This window comes from Malus sylvestris, chromosome 17 (assembly GCF_916048215.2).
Source record: "Malus sylvestris chromosome 17, drMalSylv7.2, whole genome shotgun sequence".
Taxonomy (NCBI): Eukaryota; Viridiplantae; Streptophyta; class Magnoliopsida; order Rosales; family Rosaceae; genus Malus; species Malus sylvestris.
Genome location: NC_062276.1, coordinates 16,550,400 through 16,571,442, shown reverse-complemented (window position 1 = coordinate 16,571,442; position 21,043 = coordinate 16,550,400). Strand labels below are relative to the sequence as shown.

General features: G+C 38.3%; 1 protein-coding gene across 1 annotated transcript; it reads right to left on the bottom strand.

Annotated features, from left to right (window-relative positions):
* Nucleotides 1-19,060: 19,060 nt before the first annotated feature.
* LOC126610010 (multiple organellar RNA editing factor 7, mitochondrial-like) lies at nt 19,061-20,737 on the bottom strand. Its single transcript, XM_050277979.1, has 4 exons — nt 20,364-20,737; nt 19,880-19,977; nt 19,734-19,799; nt 19,061-19,406 (listed from the first exon to the last, which is right to left on the bottom strand). The coding sequence occupies exons 1-4, from the start codon at nt 20,672-20,674 to the stop codon at nt 19,321-19,323; spliced, it is 561 nt and encodes a 186-aa protein (XP_050133936.1). The 5' UTR covers nt 20,675-20,737; the 3' UTR covers nt 19,061-19,320.
* Nucleotides 20,738-21,043: the final 306 nt, after the last annotated feature.

Below are 21,043 nucleotides of genomic sequence, written 5' to 3'. Positions count from 1 at the left end.
TACCTCTTGTTCCCTTCACTCATTAGATTTTAGACAACATTTACATCCATTACATGCACCAATTGATGCTCCATCATTCACATTTGGAATCCAATGCCATGTGCAACACATGTTGTTGCACCTTTGACCCATTTGTTGACACATTTCACCTCCCTTTCCATCTCTATGCAATGTACACAATCATTCATGCTCCCTAGCTACAACACCACTCCATTTTACCCTTCACACTTTGCATCATTACTTCATTTTCACCCTTGGACCATTGCACACCACACACACAAATTGCCATGCATTTCATCCTTAACCTAACCTGATTTTCTAAGGTTTTTGGGGCCTATAAATACATGTTTACACCCCTTGGCCAAAGGACAATCCCCCATATTCATCATTTTATCACAAAAATTCGTCCATACACACCCTAGGAAGCAAAACACCCCAAAAACACCATTCTAGTGCCTAGAAAACATAACAGCCACTCCACCTTCTTCCACCCTCTTTGCCTAGTTCTCCACCACCCTCCAACCATCAAACACTCCTCCACACTCACCCTAAACCCTTCCATACCATTCCCCATCCATTCTACATCATAAAACTACCCAAAATCTGTCCATAACCCAATCTGCCGCAAACATAGGGAAAGGAGAATTTTAGGTGTTTTCTTTCCTTTGATTTTAATGTCTAATTTTATGTATCTTTGCTTTGTGAGTATGAGGAACTAAACCCCTCTTAGTTAGGGGGTGATTCGAAACTATGTTCATACTTGCAATATGATTTGATTACATCCAGTTGTGATTCATAAGTTATGAATTCAATTTACTTATCCGTTCATATAAAAACTAATTTGTGTATGTTGGTTAAGAGTGCACGCTTAATTTTCATGCATGAATTTGACGCTAGAATATAAGGGAGTTTCACCTAATCGTTATAAACTTATATTCACAAGTAGTGAAGGTTGCTAGTCACAATCACGTTAAGTAAACTCTTGGCATAAGTTTCATGCAAATCATAGTAACGAGTGCCTCGTCAATGCTTATGTTTTTCATAGAACTTAATGATTCTTGCTTGTATCTCTATTATGCAATTCATGTAGGGAACTTGTAGGGAATGTTTTGGGTTGTCGTATGCAATCATCCAACCTAATAACTTGTGGAAAAAACTGAGGGTTAATTAGTGCAATTCACGGTTAATTTGGGGCGTTGAGTATTCATAGCTTATCGAAAAGTAACTGGAAATCGTTTTGTATGCAAGTGTGACATATGTGGAGAAGAACCTCCTAGCTAATCTTCCATCCATAAGTTTCATTCAAATTCACTTACAATCTGTTTTGTTTTACAAAGTTGTTTTGTTTTCAAATTCATTAAAACCAAAATCCCCCTTTTACTTTATTGTTTCAAAGTGTTTAATTTCTGTTTTGGTTGTGTGTTAGAGTGTTTTGATTCACCCAAATTTGTCTAAGAATTTGTTTACTTTGTTCTTGTCTTAATTTAATTATTTTCGTCGAAAATCAACCCCATCTTATTTCTTTGAGTCATATTAATTAGAACTTGTCTTAGATTATGTTTTTAAGTGTTTTAGTTCATTAGAAAACCAAAATTTGTCCAAGTTTGTGTGAGAGTCCCAAAATTGCCCAGATTGTGTTTTTAAGGTAGTTTTGAGTGTTTAGGGGCTGTTTTGAGTCTTTTGGTTTGTTTTAGTGTTTTAAAGTATAGTTTTGCATTCTTTGAGTCTAGTTAGTGTTTTAAACTTTGTTTTTACGTTTTCAAGTCAGTTTCCAAGTGATTTAGCAATCCCTCCTAATCCCCGGCCTAGAAGGATCCCTACTTACATACTTTACTACAATTGATAAAAAGAGGGTTTAATTTGTGTGTTTAGTTATTTTACGCATCAAATTTTGGCGCCGTTGCCGGGGATTAGCAACTTTGCTAATCTCTTGGATTGTTTTCTTTCGAATTATTGTATTTTGTTTAAGTTTCTGTTTAAGTTGCTGATTTGTTTTGTTTTCTTTGTTTTTAGGTACTAGTTTATGACCCGTAGCTCACAACCTGTTCGTGAGCATATCTCCGACTTTGACGGTGATTTTGAGAGGACTTTGAGAAGGAAAAAGAAATTGCAAGAGTCTAATCCTCCTTGTCCCGAGCCTGAATTAGAAGAGCAAGAAGTTGAGGTTGAAGAGAAGCCCACGACACAAGTGGGTGGAGAAGAGCAAGGTATAGCCATGGACAACCGTACGCTCAAGGAGCTTGCCGCCTCGAGTTTGGATAATGCCGCACCATTGTGTATCCAATATCCCATGGCTGCTCAAGGTAAAACTGAAGAGTTCGAGTTTGGATAATGCCGCACCATTGTGTATCCAAGTTCCATGGGCTGTCCATGGAGGATCCGAACAAACATTTGAAAGAATTTGAAGTGGTGTGCTCAAGTATGACTCCGGTTACCGTTGACGGAAGTATTTTAAAGATGAAGGCTTTTCCATTCTCTTTAATGGACAAAGCCAAGGATTGGTTATACGAGTTGGCTCCCGGTACAGTTACATCTTGGGAGAGTATGAAGAGGGCGTTTCTGGAGAAGTTTTTCCCAACTTCTCGCATCATTCTTCTTCGTAAAAAAATAAGTGGAATTCAACAAGATGAAGGTGAGTCTTTTCCTACATATTATGAGCGATTTAAATCACTTGTTGTTTCTTGTCCACAACATCAGATTAAGGAGGAGTTGCTTTTGCAATACTTCTACGAAGGGCTCCTACCACTTGAACGTCAAATGCTCGATGCTTCGGCGGGTGGAGCATTGGTGGACAAAACGCCCATGGCTGCAAAAATCTTGATTGCTAATAGAGCATTAAACGCTCAACAATATGAAGGTGTAGGCCAAAGAGGACCCCCACGGCAACAAGTGCATGAGGTAAGTTCCACATCCAATATTCAATCTCAGTTAGCTAATCTTACTTCTATTATTTCACAGATGGCCGAGGGAATGAAGATTCAAGGACCCATGGTGTGTGGCGTATGTTCTATCCAAGGACATGCTTCCGAAAAGTGTCCTCAACTCATCGAGAATGGTGGATGGGAGAGTGCTAATGCCATTGGGTTTCAAAGCCAAAATCATCCAAGACATGATCCATACTCCAACACGTATAATCCGGGGTGGAGAGACCATCCAAACTTCAAATGGAGAGAGCCACAACAAGCCCAACCACAAGGAGGCTTTAGGCAACAACCCCCGGGCTTCTACAACAACCCATACGCACCCCCTCAAGTCCAACCACAATCTGCCCCAAATAATTCAGGTAATGCTTTGGATAATGATACACTTGTTAAGTTACTAACCACTTTGACTAATGGGCAGGAAAATCAAAACAAAAGAGTGGACCAACTAGAGAAACAAATGGGGCAGATTGCCGACGTTGTTGGGCAGATTAGAGACCAAGGAAGGCTTCCTAGTTCTACCATTCCAAACCCGAAGGGAGGCTTTGAAAGTGCAAAGGCCATACTCTTGAGAAGTGGAAAAGAGATTGGGGTAGGTTCTTCATCAAAAACAGGTCACAAAGAGGATGAAAAACTTCAATTTGAGGAGGAGGAAGCATGCCCACCCACGGCAAAGGTGGACACGCCTATGCCGCAAGTGTCCATGGCCCCTAAACCTTCAAATCTGTCCAATAAGGGTAAGAATGTGTTAAATTCAATTCCTACTAATGTTTTTCCTTTGAATGTCCCCTTTCCTAGCAGATTTTTGAAATCAAAGAACGAAGAGGAGGAAAAAGATGTTCTAGAGACGTTTAGAAAGGTGCAAGTCAACATTCCCCTCCTTGATGCCATAAAGCAAATCCCGAAGTATGCCAAGTGTTTAAAGAAGCTTTGTACAACAAAGAAACGTGTCCGGGAGAAAGAGGTGGTACATGTAAGTGAGAATGTCTCCGCCATCTTGCAACATAAACTACCCCCCAAATGCAAAGATCCGGGAAGTTTTACAATTCCGTGTGTCATTGGTAATACCCGTTTCAAATCTGCCATGCTTGATTTAGGTGCTTCTATAAATGTTATGCCATATTCCATTTATGCATCTATGAACTTAGGAGCATTGAAAAATGATGGTGTAATCATACAATTGGCCGATAGATCTAACGCTTATCCAAAGGGAGTTTTGGAAGATGTTTTAGTGCAGGTTGATCATTTAATCTTCCCAGCGGATTTCTATGTTCTCGAAATGGATGAATCAGACCATGCCCCTTCATTGCCCATCCTCCTTGGAAGGCCATTCATGAAAACGGCTCAAACGAAGATTGATGTGGCCAAAGGATTAGTAACTATGGCATTTGGTGGTGACATGATTAGTTTTAAAATTTCTGAATCCATTGAGACTCCTAATGTTGTTCATTCTTGTTGTGCCATTGATAAAATAGAAAATATAGGACCGGACCATTCAGCACTAGGCACAAAGGATGCATCAAGAACCATGCAAGACGAGGGAATTGGAGTGGCGCACAAGGACCAAACGGTCACTGCTCTCAAAATGCTCAAATTGGCCGAACGCACCATGGGGAAGAATGTTCACATTGCTGCCACTTCATCACAACACATAGGTAAGCCACCTAATCCAAATCCAATTTCCATTAAAGTTTATAGGTGGTTCCCTTCTTTGGTGCAGGTACCCAAGCAAATCCCCGATGGTGGGTGTATGAACATGAACCTTAGGCAACACAACGCACCCATCAACAAACATCACTATCCATTTCTGTTCAAGGATGTAATCTATGAGAACTTTGTTGAACATGTTGTGGAGGACATTCCCTTGCATGTCGTGGGCTCCAGTGGGGAGTAATTGTGTTCATCGTCCGGCTGGAAGACGTTAAAGCAAGCGCTTTAAGGGAGGTAACCCATTTATTCTGCTTGATTGTCAATTTTATTACTTGTTTAATTATTTTTTGTTGTGATTTTCTATTTTGAAACATTAACAAATATGCAAAGGATTTTAACATTAAACTTCGTGGAAATGAACAGCAAACTGGGAAATAAAGAAACATAGCATAATACAAGAGGGAGCCTTCACAAAGGCTGCTTGGGAGAGGTTGCAGTAGTCGGCGGAGTTGCAGTAGTCGGCGGAGTCTCAGCAGTCGGTGGGGCCACGGAAGGAGGAGGTATCGGAGGTTGATCAGTTGGAGCTTCACTACGCGGTGCCGCCCCAGAAGACGAAGGCAGATGTGGTTGGAACAAACCACAAACCTCCGGTGATCAAGTAAAATCTGACCATCATTTTCCTGCAGCTGGTCAATTTTCCTCTTCATGTTTGTGGCATAATTGTGTGCAAGCTTGTGCAATTGTTTATTTTCATGCTTGAGTCCTCTAATCTCCTATTTGAGACTCTGTATTTCAGCCACCAACGATTCAACGTGACGGGTTCGAGCAAATAGACGTTGGGCCATGTTGGACATAGAACCCGCACACTGCACGCTAAGAGCCAGAGACTCTTTAACCGCCAATTCATCAGACCGTCTAGCGAGCAGTCTGTTATCTCTGGGGGTAACAAGGTTCCGGGCCACCACCGCAGCGGTCATGTCATTTTTCATCACCGAATCCCCAACGGTAAGAGGACCAGTAGGGGATATGAAGGACGGACGCCATATGTTGTTTGGAGAAGGAGGGGCTGCTCCTTCACTAAGGTTCAAGTCAAAACGACGGTCGGAAAGGCCAGACATTTTTCAGAGGTGTTAAAGAAAGAGGAGATCGGACAAGCCAAGATCGTAAAAGTGCAAAACGGGAGTTTTTACAGGCAGAAATTCAAGAGTGCTTTGAACGTCCTGCATACCTCTATAAAGATCAGCACGCGATGGGATTTCAGATATCGAAGAGGTGAGCTCAGAAATCGAAGAGGCGCCAACTTTCTCAAAAGTTGGGCTTGCTCACAAACCACCAATTCCAGATACCGAAGAGCGTCAACTGTCTCAGCCTCTTCAGCACCCATCACACGCAACTCAGCTTTGTGAAAATCACGGGCAGTCTGTCGAAGCACCGATTCCAACCATCTGTCTCTCTCAGCCTCGTCAACACTTGTCACATGCAATCTCTACCCTCAACGAAGCTCAGAACTCGAAGCGTAAATTCCGGATATTAAAGAGACCTCTACTTTATCGAGACGTGTCAGCATCTGTCAATTTGCACATCTGCGTTGCGTAAATCACGCGCAATCTGTTGAATTTTTTTGGAGAAGCGGAATGCACGTGGAAACTACTGTTAAATTATCCCAGGCTTGCCGACACGAGTAATGGAACAATGCCTTCCCAACCATTAAGAAAATTCTATAAATGTTGAACTTCAAAGTGAAGCAGTCTCACCCAACTTTCAGCCTTACTTAACCCTTCATCCTCTCTGAAATGGCTTTCCAACAAACCCTCTCGAGTCACTCTGTATTTTTCATCCCCTGGGATACCCCTGCAAACAACCCATCCAGAGCACAAGTATTTCATATCATAAGGGTTGAGAGCAAGAGTATCTCATATCATGCTTTCTCCCTGTCCTTTCTCCAGCCAGCTCTTGCTCTCGAGTACTCATCATCTTATGCTTTCTCTTTGTCTCTCACTTATAAGGGAAGTGAAGATGATACCTCGAAGCATGTGGAGACAACGTGCTGATTCATCCTCAACTAGGGACAAGGAGAAAGAAAGCAAGAGGTGGGCACTTGGAAAGATTGAAGAAAGAAACAGACCAACACCTCTCCCTCGTGCCTGCCCGTCGTGCAGAAGAAACAAGCAGAGAAGAATGCAGCTTGCACAATCATCCCAGCGGAAAGAGTCTGAGATGAAGAACTAGAGAAGCTGCCACATCTGCTTGGAGAACAAATAAGGAATTGCAACATCGCCAAAGAGAAAAGCTTCGCCGTACAATTCCAATCCAGTTCAAGATCAAAGCTGTGGAAAGTCAACAAGATCAACTATCTCCAAAACCAGATTTGCGTTCTTAAACTCTACTCTGTCTGGTTTTTACTTTGCCATATTTGTCATGTTTATTTGTCGTTTATTATTTGCTTGTTTTTGGTGTGAGTATATGCTTGAAACATTGAGGACAATGTTTGATTTAAGTGTGGGGGGGGGGGGTAACCATTGTTTTGCATGAAATTCGTAGAAATTTATCACCCATTACTTCTAGTGTTGTTCCTTGTTGTTTTAAGTATTTTTAAGCTGTTTTGGAGTGTTTCAGTGTGTTTTGACATAAAAATCCGAAAATTCATAAAAATTTGAAAAATTGTTTTTGAAAATCCAAAAAAGAGTTGTTTTTGTGCGCTTATTTGTGTCTTAGGGTACCTTCCAACACAATGATGAGGATTCGGTTTGTAATTGCATGAATGTTAAAGAGAGTTATAAACATGGATGAAAGTTTGATTTACTCTTTATTTATGCGTGGTTGTGGTTATAACTTATGAAATCACATGTAATCATAAAAGAAAAAAAAATTAGTTTTTGTAACATGCTTGAAGGAAAGAACTCAAACTAACGCTACAACCTTGTGAGACTTGAGCTTAAACGTTTATTTGGAGAGTTAAAATCTGTGCATTCTTGTTTTCTAAAGTCGTTGCATGATCTCATTATTCTTTGCTTGGTTATTACTTAGAAGGCGTTTCATCATTTAGTTCCAAATGCTAGAACTCATGCCTATTTCATTCAAAGCATGCTATTGATTTGCATAAAACATATTCAAGATGAAGTTGTGTAGTTACCACCACCAAAGCCAAACTGCCATGTATCCCATATCGTTATATGTTTAAGTTAACCCCATTGAGCCTTGATAGCCTACATTCTTTGTTAAACCACATTATCTTTACCTAGCCTAGTTTAGGACCATCCATACCCTTGTTCTTGAAGCATAGTAAAGCATGATTCAAATTGAATTTCTTTTGATTAATGTATGGAAGAAAACAAGTGTGGGGGAAGTGTGAGTTATTATGCTTGTTGAAAAGAAAAGAAAAGTTGAAAAAAATGAGAAAAAGAGTTTTAAAGTGCTGCTTGTTGAAGAAAGGGTCCAAAACATAGAATTCGGCCCTAAATATTGTTTGAATTTTCCCTTTGTGTCTAAAAGTTGATTTCTGCAATCTAAGTGAATTCTAAGTTTCAATTTCATTACTTTACTTGCTATTGCTTTAAGAACGATTGTTATCCTTATCCTTCATTTGTTAGCCATCACCCCAAGCCCCGTTACAACCCTTAACTTCATCTTGAGTGTCATGCGTTTCAATATGTGGAGTTTGAAATTGATATGAGCATATGGTGTCACTGGTTCTCGCATCTAAGTAGTAGCATTCCATTCATGAGATTATATCTAAACATGCTTATTAACTCCAGAAATTGCTTTCTTTGTGATACATATATGTGAGCGTTCGTTTTCATATCTACATCAATCTTCTCACATATAACTAGTATAGGGTGTGTAATTAGAAAATCTGAGTGAAAATTGAGTGAATATCTTGTAAGGAATTGATTGATTTCTCTAAGGCATGTTACTACATCAAAAACATTATTTTAATCGATTAATTGTGAACAAGTAAGTGGTGACTATGATTAAGTACGTGCTTAAGTGTGAAGATGACTCAAATCTGTGGGGATAATAATTTTTAACATGTCATGTGCATTGGAAATCCCTGAGGCAAATGTTGGAAGGTTTAGGTTGTGTTTTATTTACTTTGTTTCGTTTTATCTCTTTGTTTTGCTCGAGGACTAGCAAAAGCTAAGTGTGGGGGAATTTGATAGGAGCATATTTATGCGACTTAGTTGGCTTGTTCTTGTGCATTTATGTCGTGTTTCCTTAGTTATTTTAATGTTTAAAGTCATTTTCGTGTGTTTTCAGATTTTATGGACAAAGTAGGCAAGAAGATGCATTTTGGAGCATTTTGGAGCAAAATGGGGCTTGGAATGGATAGCAAATGCATGGGCCAAAGTGGATGGACGAATTTGAGAACTAAAGAGGCCAAGAATATGAAGAATTATGGTCCAAAAGATGAAGAAAATAGCCCAAAAATCTGTCACCCCAACTTGCATTCCTTGCCATGCAAACCACATAGAATTCCCTTTGGATTCCCATGCCATGCTTGATCACTCTTGTCCCCTACATAATTTCTGATTTCATGCTTCAATTCATTTAATTATTACACTCAATTGCTTGATACCTCTTGTTCCCTTCACTCATTAGATTTTAGACAACATTTACATCCATTACATGCACCAATTGATGCTCCATCATTCACATTTGGAATCCAATGCCATGTGCAACACATGTTGTTGCACCTTTGACCCATTTGTTGACACATTTCACCTCCCTTTCCATCTCTATGCAATGTACACAATCATTCATGCTCCCTAGCTACAACACCACTCCATTTTACCCTTCACACTTTGCATCATTACTTCATTTTCACCCTTGGACCATTGCACACCACACACACAAATTGCCATGCATTTCATCCTTAACCTAACCTGATTTTCTAAGGTTTTTGGGGCCTATAAATACATGTTTACACCCCTTGGCCAAAGGACAATCCCCCATATTCATCATTTTATCACAAAAATTCGTCCATACACACCCTAGGAAGCAAAACACCCCAAAAACACCATTCTAGTGCCTAGAAAACATAACAACCACTCCACCTTCTTCCACCCTCTTTGCCTAGTTCTCCACCACCCTCCAACCATCAAACACTCCTCCACACTCACCCTAAACCCTTCCATACCATTCCCCATCCATTCTACATCATAAAACTACCCAAAATCTGTCCATAACCCAATCTGCCGCAAGCATAGGGAAAGGAGGAATCTTGGATGCACTTGCTACCAAGTTGGAGCATTTTAGGTGTTTTCTTTCCTTTGATTTTAATGTCTAATTTTATGTATCTTTGCTTTGTGAGTATGAGGAACTAAACCCCTCTTAGTTAGGGGGTGATTCGAAACTATGTTCATACTTGCTAAATGATTTGATTACATCCAGTTGTGATTCATAAGTTGTGAATTCAATTTACTTATCCGTTCATATAAAAACTAATTTGTGTATGTTGGTTAAGAGTGCACGCTTAATTTTCATGCATGAATTTGACGCTAGAATATAAGGGAGTTTCACCTAATCGTTATAAACTTATTTTCACAAGTAGTGAAGGTTGCTAGTCACAATCACGTTAAGTAAACTCTTGGCATAAGTTTCATGCAAATCATAGTAACGAGTGCCTCGTCAATGCTTATGTTTTTCATAGAACTTAATGATTCTTGCTTGTATCTCTATTATGCAATTCATGTAGGGAACTTGTAGGGAATGTTTTGGGTTGTCGTATGCAATCATCCAACCTAATAACTTGTGGAAAAAACTGAGGGTTAATTAGTGCAATTCACGGTTAATTTGGGGCGTTGAGTATTCATAGCTTATCGAAAAGCAACTGGAAATCGTTTTGTATGCAAGTGTGACATATGTGGAGAAGAACCTCCTAGCTAATCTTCCATCCATAAGTTTCATTCAAATTCACTTACAATCTGTTTTGTTTTACAAAGTTGTTTTGTTTTCAAATTCATTAAAACCAAAATCCCCCTTTTACTTTATTGTTTCAAAGTGTTTAATTTCTGTTTTGGTTGTGTGTTAGAGTGTTTTGATTCACCCAAATTTGTCTAAGAATTTGTTTACTTTGTTCTTGTCTTAATTTAATTATTTTCGTCGAAAATCAACCCCATCTTATTTCTTTGAGTCATATTAATTAGAACTTGTCTTAGATTATGTTTTTAAGTGTTTTAGTTCATTAGAAAACCAAAATTTGTCCAAGTTTGTGTGAGAGTCCCAAAATTGCCCAGATTGTGTTTTTAAGGTAGTTTTGAGTGTTTAGGGGCTGTTTTGAGTCTTTTGGTTTGTTTTAGTGTTTTAAAGTATAGTTTTGCATTCTTTGAGTCTAGTTAGTGTTTTAAACTTTGTTTTTACGTTTTCAAGTCAGTTTCCAAGTGATTTAGCAATCCCTCCTAATCCCCGGCCTAGAAGGATCCCTACTTACATACTTTACTACAATTGATAAAAAGAGGGTTTAATTTGTGTGTTTAGTTATTTTACGCATCAATAGTGAAGATTGATCCTTGTTTTGTGGACGTAGACATAAATTGCCGAACCACATAAATTCTTGGTGTCCATTTTCTACTTTACTTTGTGCAATCTCTATCTTGTAGTACCGACATTCCTAACAAGTGGTATCAGAGCCCAGTTAGCTCATATTACGAGATGGAAGGAAGTGGCACTATGATCAAACTCACCAACTCCAATTAGGTAACATGGAAGCCAAGGATGGAGGACATTCTCTATTGGAAGGATCTGCATGAGCCAATTGAAGGAGATGCCGCTAAGCCTGAGAGCATGTCCGATGCCGAGTGGAAGAAGATGAATTGTAAGGCTATTGACACAATTAGACAATGGGTGGACGATAGTGTTTTTCACCATGTGTCTAATGAAACCAATGCTCGCGAGTTTTGGACGTAGCTTGAGTCTTTGTTCGAGAAGAAGACCCCAGCCAAGAAAGCCTTCTTGATCAAAAAGCTCATCAATGTAAAGTGCAAGGATGGTTTAAGTGTAGCAGAACACTTGAACAATTTCCAAAATATCATCAACCAGTTGGCTACTATGAAAATGATGATTGAGGACGAGCTGCAAGTACTATTGCTACTTGGATCCTTGCCAGACAGTTGGGAGACCTTTGTGGTGAGTGTAAGTAACTCTGCTTCTAATGGTGTTCTTACTCTTGATAATGTTAAAAATAGCATGCTCAATGAAGAAACAAGGAGAAAGACTTTTGGCATAGATAGTAGCCAAATATTTGTCACAGAGAACCGCGGAAGAAGCAAGAGCAGAGGGCCTAGAGGTCATGGCAAGAGTCATAGCCAATCCAAGTCAAGGTTCAGGGGTACATGCCACCATTGTGGCAAAGAAGGCCATATGAAGAAAAACTGTCGAGTTTGGAAGAGAGAGCAAATTGAAGGAAACAATAAGAAGAAAGATGATATTAGTAATACCACCGCTGTCATATGTGGTGATGTACCAGAAATATTGTCTGTTGGTGAATGTCTGCATATGGGCAACTCTGACAGAGACATTGAATGGATCTTTGACAATGGAGCTTCCTTCCATGCTACGTCCAAACGGGAGTTCTTTAGTACATACAAAGAAGGTGACTTTGGCATAGTGAAGATGGGGAATGAAAGCTATTCCAAAATTCTTGGAATTGGTAATATTTGCCTAAGAACTAATCTCGGCTGCCAGTTGATGTTGAAAGATGTGATGTACTAGAAATATTGTCGGTTGGTGAATGTCTGCATATGGGTAACTTTGACAGAGACATTGAATGGATCTTTAACAATGGAGCTTCCTTCCATGCTACGTCCAAATGGGAGTTCTTTAGTACATACAAAGAATGTGACTTTGACATAGTGAAGATGGGGAATGAAAGCTATTCCAAAATTCTTGGAATTGGTGATATTTGCCTAAGAACTAATCTCAGCTGCCAGTTGATGTTGAAAGATGTAAGACATATTCCTGATATACGTCTCAATCTGATATCCATCGGTACCCTTGATCGACAAGGTTATTATCACCACATTGGCGAATGAAAATTGAAGCTTACTAAAGGCTTAATGGTGGTAGCAAGAGCACGACTTTGTTGTACGTTGTACTGGTCAAATGCCAAGGTTTTGAAAGGTGAGTTGAATGCTGTGGATGACTCATCTCTAGACTTGTGGCATAAGAGGCTAGGCCACATGAGCGAGAAAGGCCTACAAGTTTTGGCAAAGAAGTCTCACATTCCCTTTGCCAAAGGTACGTCATTAAACCCTTGTGAGCACTGTTTATTCGAAAAACAAAGAAAAGTTAGGTTTTTTGTTCCATCTACAAAGAAAGGAAATTTGTTAGATCTTGTTTATTCAGATGTGTGTGGTCCCATGGAAGTCGAGTCACTTGGAAGAAATAAATATTTTGTTACTTATGTTGATGATGCTTCACGAACAGTTTGGGTGTATTTATTGAAATCCAAATACCAGGTGTTTCAGACATTCCAGGAGTTCCATGCCATGGTGGAGAGGGAAATTGGGAAACCTCTTAAGTGCCTTCGTAGCGACAACGGCGGTGAGTACACATCTCACCAGTTTAGAGAGTATTGTGTGAAACATGGCATACGTCATGAGAAGACAGTTCCTGGAACTCCATAACATAACGGTGTTGTTGAAAGAATGAACCAAACTATCATGGAGAAAGTCAGGTGTATGCTGAGGACTGCAAAGTTATCTAAGCAGTTCTGGGGTGAAGCTGTAAGGACAACATGCTATTTGATCAACTGATCTCCATCAGTACCATTAGGTCTTGATGTTCCGGAGAGAGTATGGACTGGTAATGATGTGTCTTACTCTCATCTTAAGGTGTTTGGCTGCAAAGCTTTTGTACATGTGCCCAAAGAGCAGAGATCGAAGTTAGAATACAAAGCTACACCGTGCATCTTTCTTGGTTATGGCGGTGTAGATTTTGGTTACAGATTATGAGACCCATACCAGAAGAAGTTTATTCGAAGTAAAGACATGGTCTTTTATGAAGATCAAACAATTGGAGATTCGGATAAAGAGGCACAACCAGATGGCACAGTCAGAGGAGTTGATCCATTACCTTCAGATGAAGAAAGTCACGATGACATCCCTGAAGCAGCTGCCAATGAAGTGCCTGCAGAACCAGATAATGCTGATCAGGGAGAGCCTAATCAAGATGTGTCAGACCATGAGATTGCTGATCAAGGGGAGCCTAGTCAAGAAGAGCAGATTTAAGGAGAACCCAATCATGGAGAGCCTTCAGCCCTACAAGAGAATGAAGATCAGGTCAGAAGATCCAGCAGAAGTCGAAGACTATCTACCAAGTATTCTTCATCAGAGTATATCATGTTGACTAATTATGGAGAGCTCGGAACTTATGAGGACCCAGAGCTCATAACGACATTGACAAATGGATGAAGGCAATGGAGTCGAAGGTTGATTCCTTATCAAAGAATGATACCTATAAGCTGGTGGAGCTTCCAAAGGGCAGAAAAGCATTGAAAAACAAGTGGGTGTTCAAATTGAAAAGAGACAACAACATGACAAGGTACAAGGCTCGTTTGGTTGTAAAAGGTTTTGGTCAAAAGAAAGGAGTTGACTTTGATGAGATTTTCTCACCGGTGGTGAATATGACTTCCATTCGAGTTATCCTTGGTATGGCAGCAAGCATGGATCTTGAGCTCGAGCAGTTAGACGTTAAAACTGCATTTCTTCCCGGCAACTTAGAAGAGGAGATATATATGGAGCAACCTAAAGGCTTTGAAGTCAAAGGTAAAGAAACTTTGGTGTGCAAGCTCAAGAAAAGCTTATATGGTCTTAAGCAGGCTCCGAAACAGTGGAATAAGAAGTTTAACTCATTCATGGTGAGTAATGGGTATAAGAGAACTCATGCTGACTCTTGTGCCTATATCAAACAATTTTCTGGAGGTAAATTCATCATTTTATTGCTTTATGTTGATGACATGTTGATTGTCGGTCAAGATGCTTCTATGATTAAAAAGCTCAAAGAAGAGTTATCTAAGTTATTTGACATGAAGAACTTAGGGCCAGCCAAGCAGATTTTGGGCATGGAGATAATTTGTGACAGAAAATCCAAGAAGTTGTGGTTGTCACAAGAAAAGTATGTTGAATGGGTGCTTGAAAGGTTCAACATGATAGCAGCCAAATCGGTAAGCTCACCTTTAGCCAATCATATTAAGTTGAGCAAAGAGTTGTGTCAAAAAACATATGAAGAAAATGAGAAAATTGCAGTTGTTCCCTACTCTTCAGTAGTAGGAAGTATCATGTATGCAATGGTGTGCACACAGCCAGATATTGCTCATGCAGTAGGTGTGGTGAGCAAGTTTCTCTCTAATCCAGGGAAAGACCATTGGGAAGCTGTTAAGTGGATTCTTAGATATTTGAAGGGGACTTCTAAGATGTGCTTGTGCTTTGGCGGTTCCAAACCAATCTTGGAAGGATTTACAGATGCTGACATGGGAGGTGACCTGGATGGTAGAAAATCTACGTCTGGGTACTTGTTTACTTTTGCAGGGGGAGCCGTGTATTGGTAATCCAAAAGTGCGTTGCTTTGTCCACAACCGAGGCTGAATACAGAGCCTCTACAGAAGCATGCAAGGAGTTGTTGTGGCTGAAGCGGTTTCTCCAAGAGTTAGGTTTGAAGTAAAGTGATTATAGCGTTTATTGTGATAGTCAGAGTGCTCTGGAATTAAGTAAGAACACTACATATCATTCACGTACTAAGCACATTGATATTCATTATCACCAGATTAGAAATGCTATCGAGAACAAGTTGCTATTGCTGAAGAAGATTCATACCGATAATAATTCTTCAGACATGTTGACAAAGGTAGTCACAAAATCAAAGTTGGAATTCTGCATTAAGGTTGCTGGGATGGACTCCAGGTAACTTAGAGTCATGATTGGATCATGATTGGAATTCCTCTCTCATGGACTGGAGGGGGAGATTGTTGGTATATGGTTCAGCCATGATCAATGTTCTAGATTATTCTAGTAAGCAAGTGAGGTGGCTGGAGCATGCTAAACAATTCTAGCATGTTATTAAGTTGATGGAAGAAGCTAGAGAGAACTAGCTTCCTTGGTTGCAAATGGAAAGATCTAGAAGCTACAATTTTGTGGCTAGTCTAGAATTATCTATGCTAGAGGTTTGAAGAATACACTAGAAACTAGTAGAATGTCAAACCCTCACCTATAAATATGGGTGTGATGTTGTAGTGAAGTAACTAATTAAGAATGAAGTGTGAGTAGCAAAGGATCAAGTCCAAAGCTAGAGTTTCACTCCAAGAGTGAGAGTGAGAGTGTTCCACTACACATTGTGAGTAAAGTTTAGAGTGATAGAAAGTGTGTCATTCTTTCTTGTATCCATCAAGCCTTGTCTTTGGCTTGGTAAGACTACTCTTGTTGTACTCATCTTTTTCATATAGTGAAGATTGATCATTGTTTTGTGGACGTAGGCATAAATTGCTGAACCACATAAATTCTTGGTGTCTATTTTCTAGTTTACTTTGTGCAATCTCTATCTTGTAGTACCGACATTCCTAACAGTTTTTACTCTCCTAAATAAGCAATTGGTGCAATTGGGAGAAGGATGCACATAGGCCTGGCAATTCCTGACACGACCCAATAACCTGATACGACACGCACGAAATTAATAGGTGTTCGGGGCGACACGATAATGAATCGGGTCGTTATCGGGTAACCCGATAAGCACCTGTTAAGATAACGAGTTGGTTCGGGTATACACGTGGGTAATACAATATACGATATGCAGAATATTAATTTTATAATTTTATAACCCTAAAAAAATACTATAATAATTATATATATATATATATATATTAATTTAATAATTTTATACCCCTAAAAAACTATAATAAATATATATATTAAATTAACTATAATAATTATAATAATTATACCCCCAAAATATTAACTATAATAATTATATATATATATATATTAAATTTTAAATTAAATTTTATACCCCTAAAAACTAGAATAATTATTAATTAATATGCATCCACCGTTCCACCCTTTGAAGAAAAAGGGAGGGAAAAATGAAAATTATAAGAAAAGGAAACAAAAAAGACACGGAAGCTGGGACCTAGTGGTATTTTGCTTGCTACTAGCAGTAGGGTGGGTTTTTCCACTGTGGTTCTCTCATTCTCATGTGTGCACTTGTTAATTGTTATTAATAGGATAAGATCCGACATCTATGTTCTTGACATGTGTACGTCATTTACCTCTCTCTCTCCTTTTTTTTTCTTGAATTTTTTTTCATTGTAACGGGAACACAAATTACACCATGTGTTTTAATAGAAGTGGTGAGAAATTTTATTTTTTAAGTTATTAACTTTTTATCACACATATCCCACTATTTTTTATAATGACACGTGATGTATTACTCCATGTACGGGTCAATTATACATACAAAATAAATAGATTTAAATCAACATAATAAATATATATATATATACCATTGAACTTGATAGGATACGAATTATATGAAACTAATTTTAACGATCCAACCGTCAAACTTGTTTGTATATACTTCGAGATCACATCAGCAAAAAATTGCAAAAAACAAACATTCAGAGATCAAGTAACCGAACAAAACTTTTTGATGGTTATAAAACGAAAAATCACGATTTAATAGTTATTTTAACTCCGATTTTGATTATTTTTTATAGCTACAGTCCTTAATTCTATATGAATACAATGAATGAATTTGATCTTCAATTTAAAATATATTACAATAGTGGATACCACAAAATCTTATGTTATACTTAATGAAAGTATAAATAAACTCTAAGTGTTAGTGAATCTACCGTTTTGATGGGATACGTATCCTATGAAACTAATTTCAACGATCCAACCGTCAAACTTGTTTGTATATGCTTCGAGATCGCATATGCCAAAAATTGAAAACAACAAACATTCAGAGATCAAGTAACGGGACAAAACCTTTCGATGGTTATAAACGAAAAATCATGATTTAACGGTTATTTTAACTCCGATTTTGATGATTTTTTACAGCTACACTCCTTGACCCTACATGAATACAATGATTGAATTCGATCTTCAATTAAAAATATTTACACTAGTGGATACCACAAAATCTTATGTTATACTTAATGAAAGTATGAATAAACTCTTAAGTGTTAGTGAATCTATTGTTTTGATGAGATACGCATTCTACGAAACTAGTTTCAATGATCCAACCGTCAAACATGTTTGCATATACTTCAAGATCGCATACGCCAAAAATTGTAAAAAACAAACATTTAGAGATCAAGTAACGGGACAAAACGTTTTGACGGTTATAAAACGAAAAATCACGATTTAATGGTTATTTTAACTCCGATTTTGATGATTTTTTACAGCTACACTCCTTGACCCTATATGAATACAATGAATAAATTTGATCTTCAATTTAAAATATTTACACTAGCGGATACTACAAAATTTTATGTTATACTTAATAAAAATATGAATAAACTATAATAATGGGAAATGTATTGACATTCTAAAAATCTCATTCTACACTCCTTACAAATGTATTTTTCTTTCTCAATATAGAAAGTTTGGAATGTAGAATGAGATTTTTGGAATGCTAATAACAATTGCCATAATAATATATATATTAATTTCCTTGAAGGCCAAAGTTCCAATACAATTTCCTCATAATAATCGATGTAAATTGAGGATTTTGTAAAAGGAATAACATGCAAACTTTGAGTTCCATTGGCAATGTTTAAACTTTTGAGAAAGGCTTCATAACCTTGAAAACAAAAACTCTTTCATTTTGCATATCCTTGCACATTTAATATTTGTAATAGATTAGTAGTGTATTTATTATTTTTTTATTAGGCTCTTATTTTCAAGTGTAGATATAGTACTTAAACGACAAATGTGTTTTAATGTTTTGAAGTAATATTTATGTGGCAATATGCGATATGTGCAAATTTAAGAAAATTTTTTTTTTTTCTTAATACGTCATAATGGGTCGGGTCACTTTACCCGTTGGGTAAAGTGACCTGACCTGTTAAGGATCCGTGAAGATAATGAGTGTGACACGATACGACCCGATAAGATAAAATGACCTGACCTGTTAAGGATCCGTTAAGATAATGGGTGTGACACTGACACGACCTGATAAGATAATAGGTGTTATACGAAAACGACACGAACACGACAGACACGACCCGTTTGCCAATCCTAGATGCACATGCTTAGAAAAAGAAAAGGAAAAATGCAATATAATGCACAAATAGAACTGATTACAAACTTTTAATCGAAAAATGCAATATATATATATATATTGCTTATGACCACAGTAAGCAACCCGCAAGGGTCCCGGCTCGTTTTCGGGTCTACTCATTTGTATTAATGTCGTGTGACCAGGTTGATGAACAAGCAAAACGATACAAAGTTAATAATATAATAATACGGAAACTCATACTGATGATCAAAAAATGAGAAAAGTTCGATGTATATTCATAATTGTGTACATCCATCCCATCCCCAATTTGAACCAAGTAGGGTTAGAAAAGGGTTAGGGTTACAAAAATGCACTGCAACTTCTAGCTAGATTTGAGTGGGAATGCTTAAGCTAGAACTAGGTTTAGCTTGAAGACTTATGACCCCAGAGATGACCTCAGACGGTCCATTTTGAACGAAAGTCACACACCCAGATTAAGTGGCCGAGAGTGCTAATCCAGGGGCCATAGGTGTGATTAAGCCTTGTATTTTTCATCACGCACCCAGTCTGCGTGATACTTTTCATCATATTGAACAGCAACCCCTTCAACTAAAGGTTCTCCTGTCCAGAACCAAGAACATGTTCAGAAATGCAGATTGATTACCTAGGGAAACATGGAATAAAAATTTCCTTGGGGACGGTATGCTATATGTTGGCAGCTTACATTCTAATTCTTCTTGATGAGTAACCTGGCATTTATTTGGAATGACTCATATAAACATCATAATATTTCAAATCAACGTTCTCGAACGTCCTCTCTATTCATTTAAGGGTCGGCTTGTAAGTTGTAACTAAACACGGCATTAAAGTGAATCTTTGTATTCACACACTAAGCACGTCCTAGGCTCAGAAGTTGAAGAAGTGAAGAAAAAAAGCAAGAAAGAATACCTCCATAGTCATTTTCACCATGACATAAGTAAGAATCTGGGAGAACCCATCTCACATTAGGCAGAGCTGCAAACAATTCAATCATGTTTAAACCAAATTCAAAACCTAAACAAAAAGAAAATTGAAATAGTTGTGAAGAAAGTTACATTTTATCTTTGAAGTCAAATCCTCTGGGACTTTGCAGCCAAATGCAAAGTAGTACTTTGTCGAAACAGAGTAAATTGACTTCTTTGCCTCCTCTTCACTACAATTATCACCGACACTAAGTTTATCAAACAAATCCATAAGATATACCATTATATGTGTATATATAATAGTAATAACGATCGGTCCCAGATACATACTTGTATCTGGGACCAAACAATGCAAGTGTAAGGAAAATTTACAAAAATGACCCATCAAAACTGCTGTTGAGCTGATTAAAATCAAATTTCAACAATACAGCGATCAAATATCAACCACATAGCGATCAAATATTGACGATATAATATCTACAAAAAACTAATCAATTGAAATTTGGAAAATAAATATTTCGGCCAATTTCTGAAAGTATAAAGTGTTTCAAATGTACTTCAAGTTTGAACTTTACAACCTAAATCCGCTAATCCGGAAAGTGTATTCAAGTTTTACCTTCCGAGGGCGGTGGCTAGGGTTTGGATGTAGCCACTGATGATCTCGTCGCGAAGTCGGTAACCCTTAGGAGGCTCCGTGACCACGAGCCAGTGCTCGTAGTCGCAGCCCTCCACCACCGTCGCCAACCGAGTCAACTCACTGCCCGTCGAGTCCTTGGCCGAGGTGTCGGCGGAGCTTCTCGGAGCTGAAGAAGACGAAGAGAAGGGTGAAGATGGAAAGAGAGTCGACGACAGCGGCTTTGAGAAACGGTAACGCCGGAGAAACGTGGCTGTTAGACTTAACGGCGTACTCCCAATGCTTGATCGCATCGCAACCCGGATTGTGTGGTTTAGCCTCGTTGGTGCTCTCCACTCACTCACTGGGCTCGGTCCCTCTCTTATTTAACGACATGTCGTATTTGGGGATTTGGATCCTGATTTAAATTGTTAGGGATCCTCACATCTTAATCATTTATTGTACATCATGTAGTTAGAAATCATTTTAATTTTACTATTTAAAATAAAATATAAATAATAACTAACGAAAATTTTCCACATGATATACGATTAATAATTAAAGGGAAAAATTAGTATCCGGTCCCTAGTTTTTACTGTTCATTGACCAAGACCTTATTAGTTCTCAAATTTTGATTCAAGTCCCTAGCATTAATGTGATAATGAATTTACTTGTTTATTATA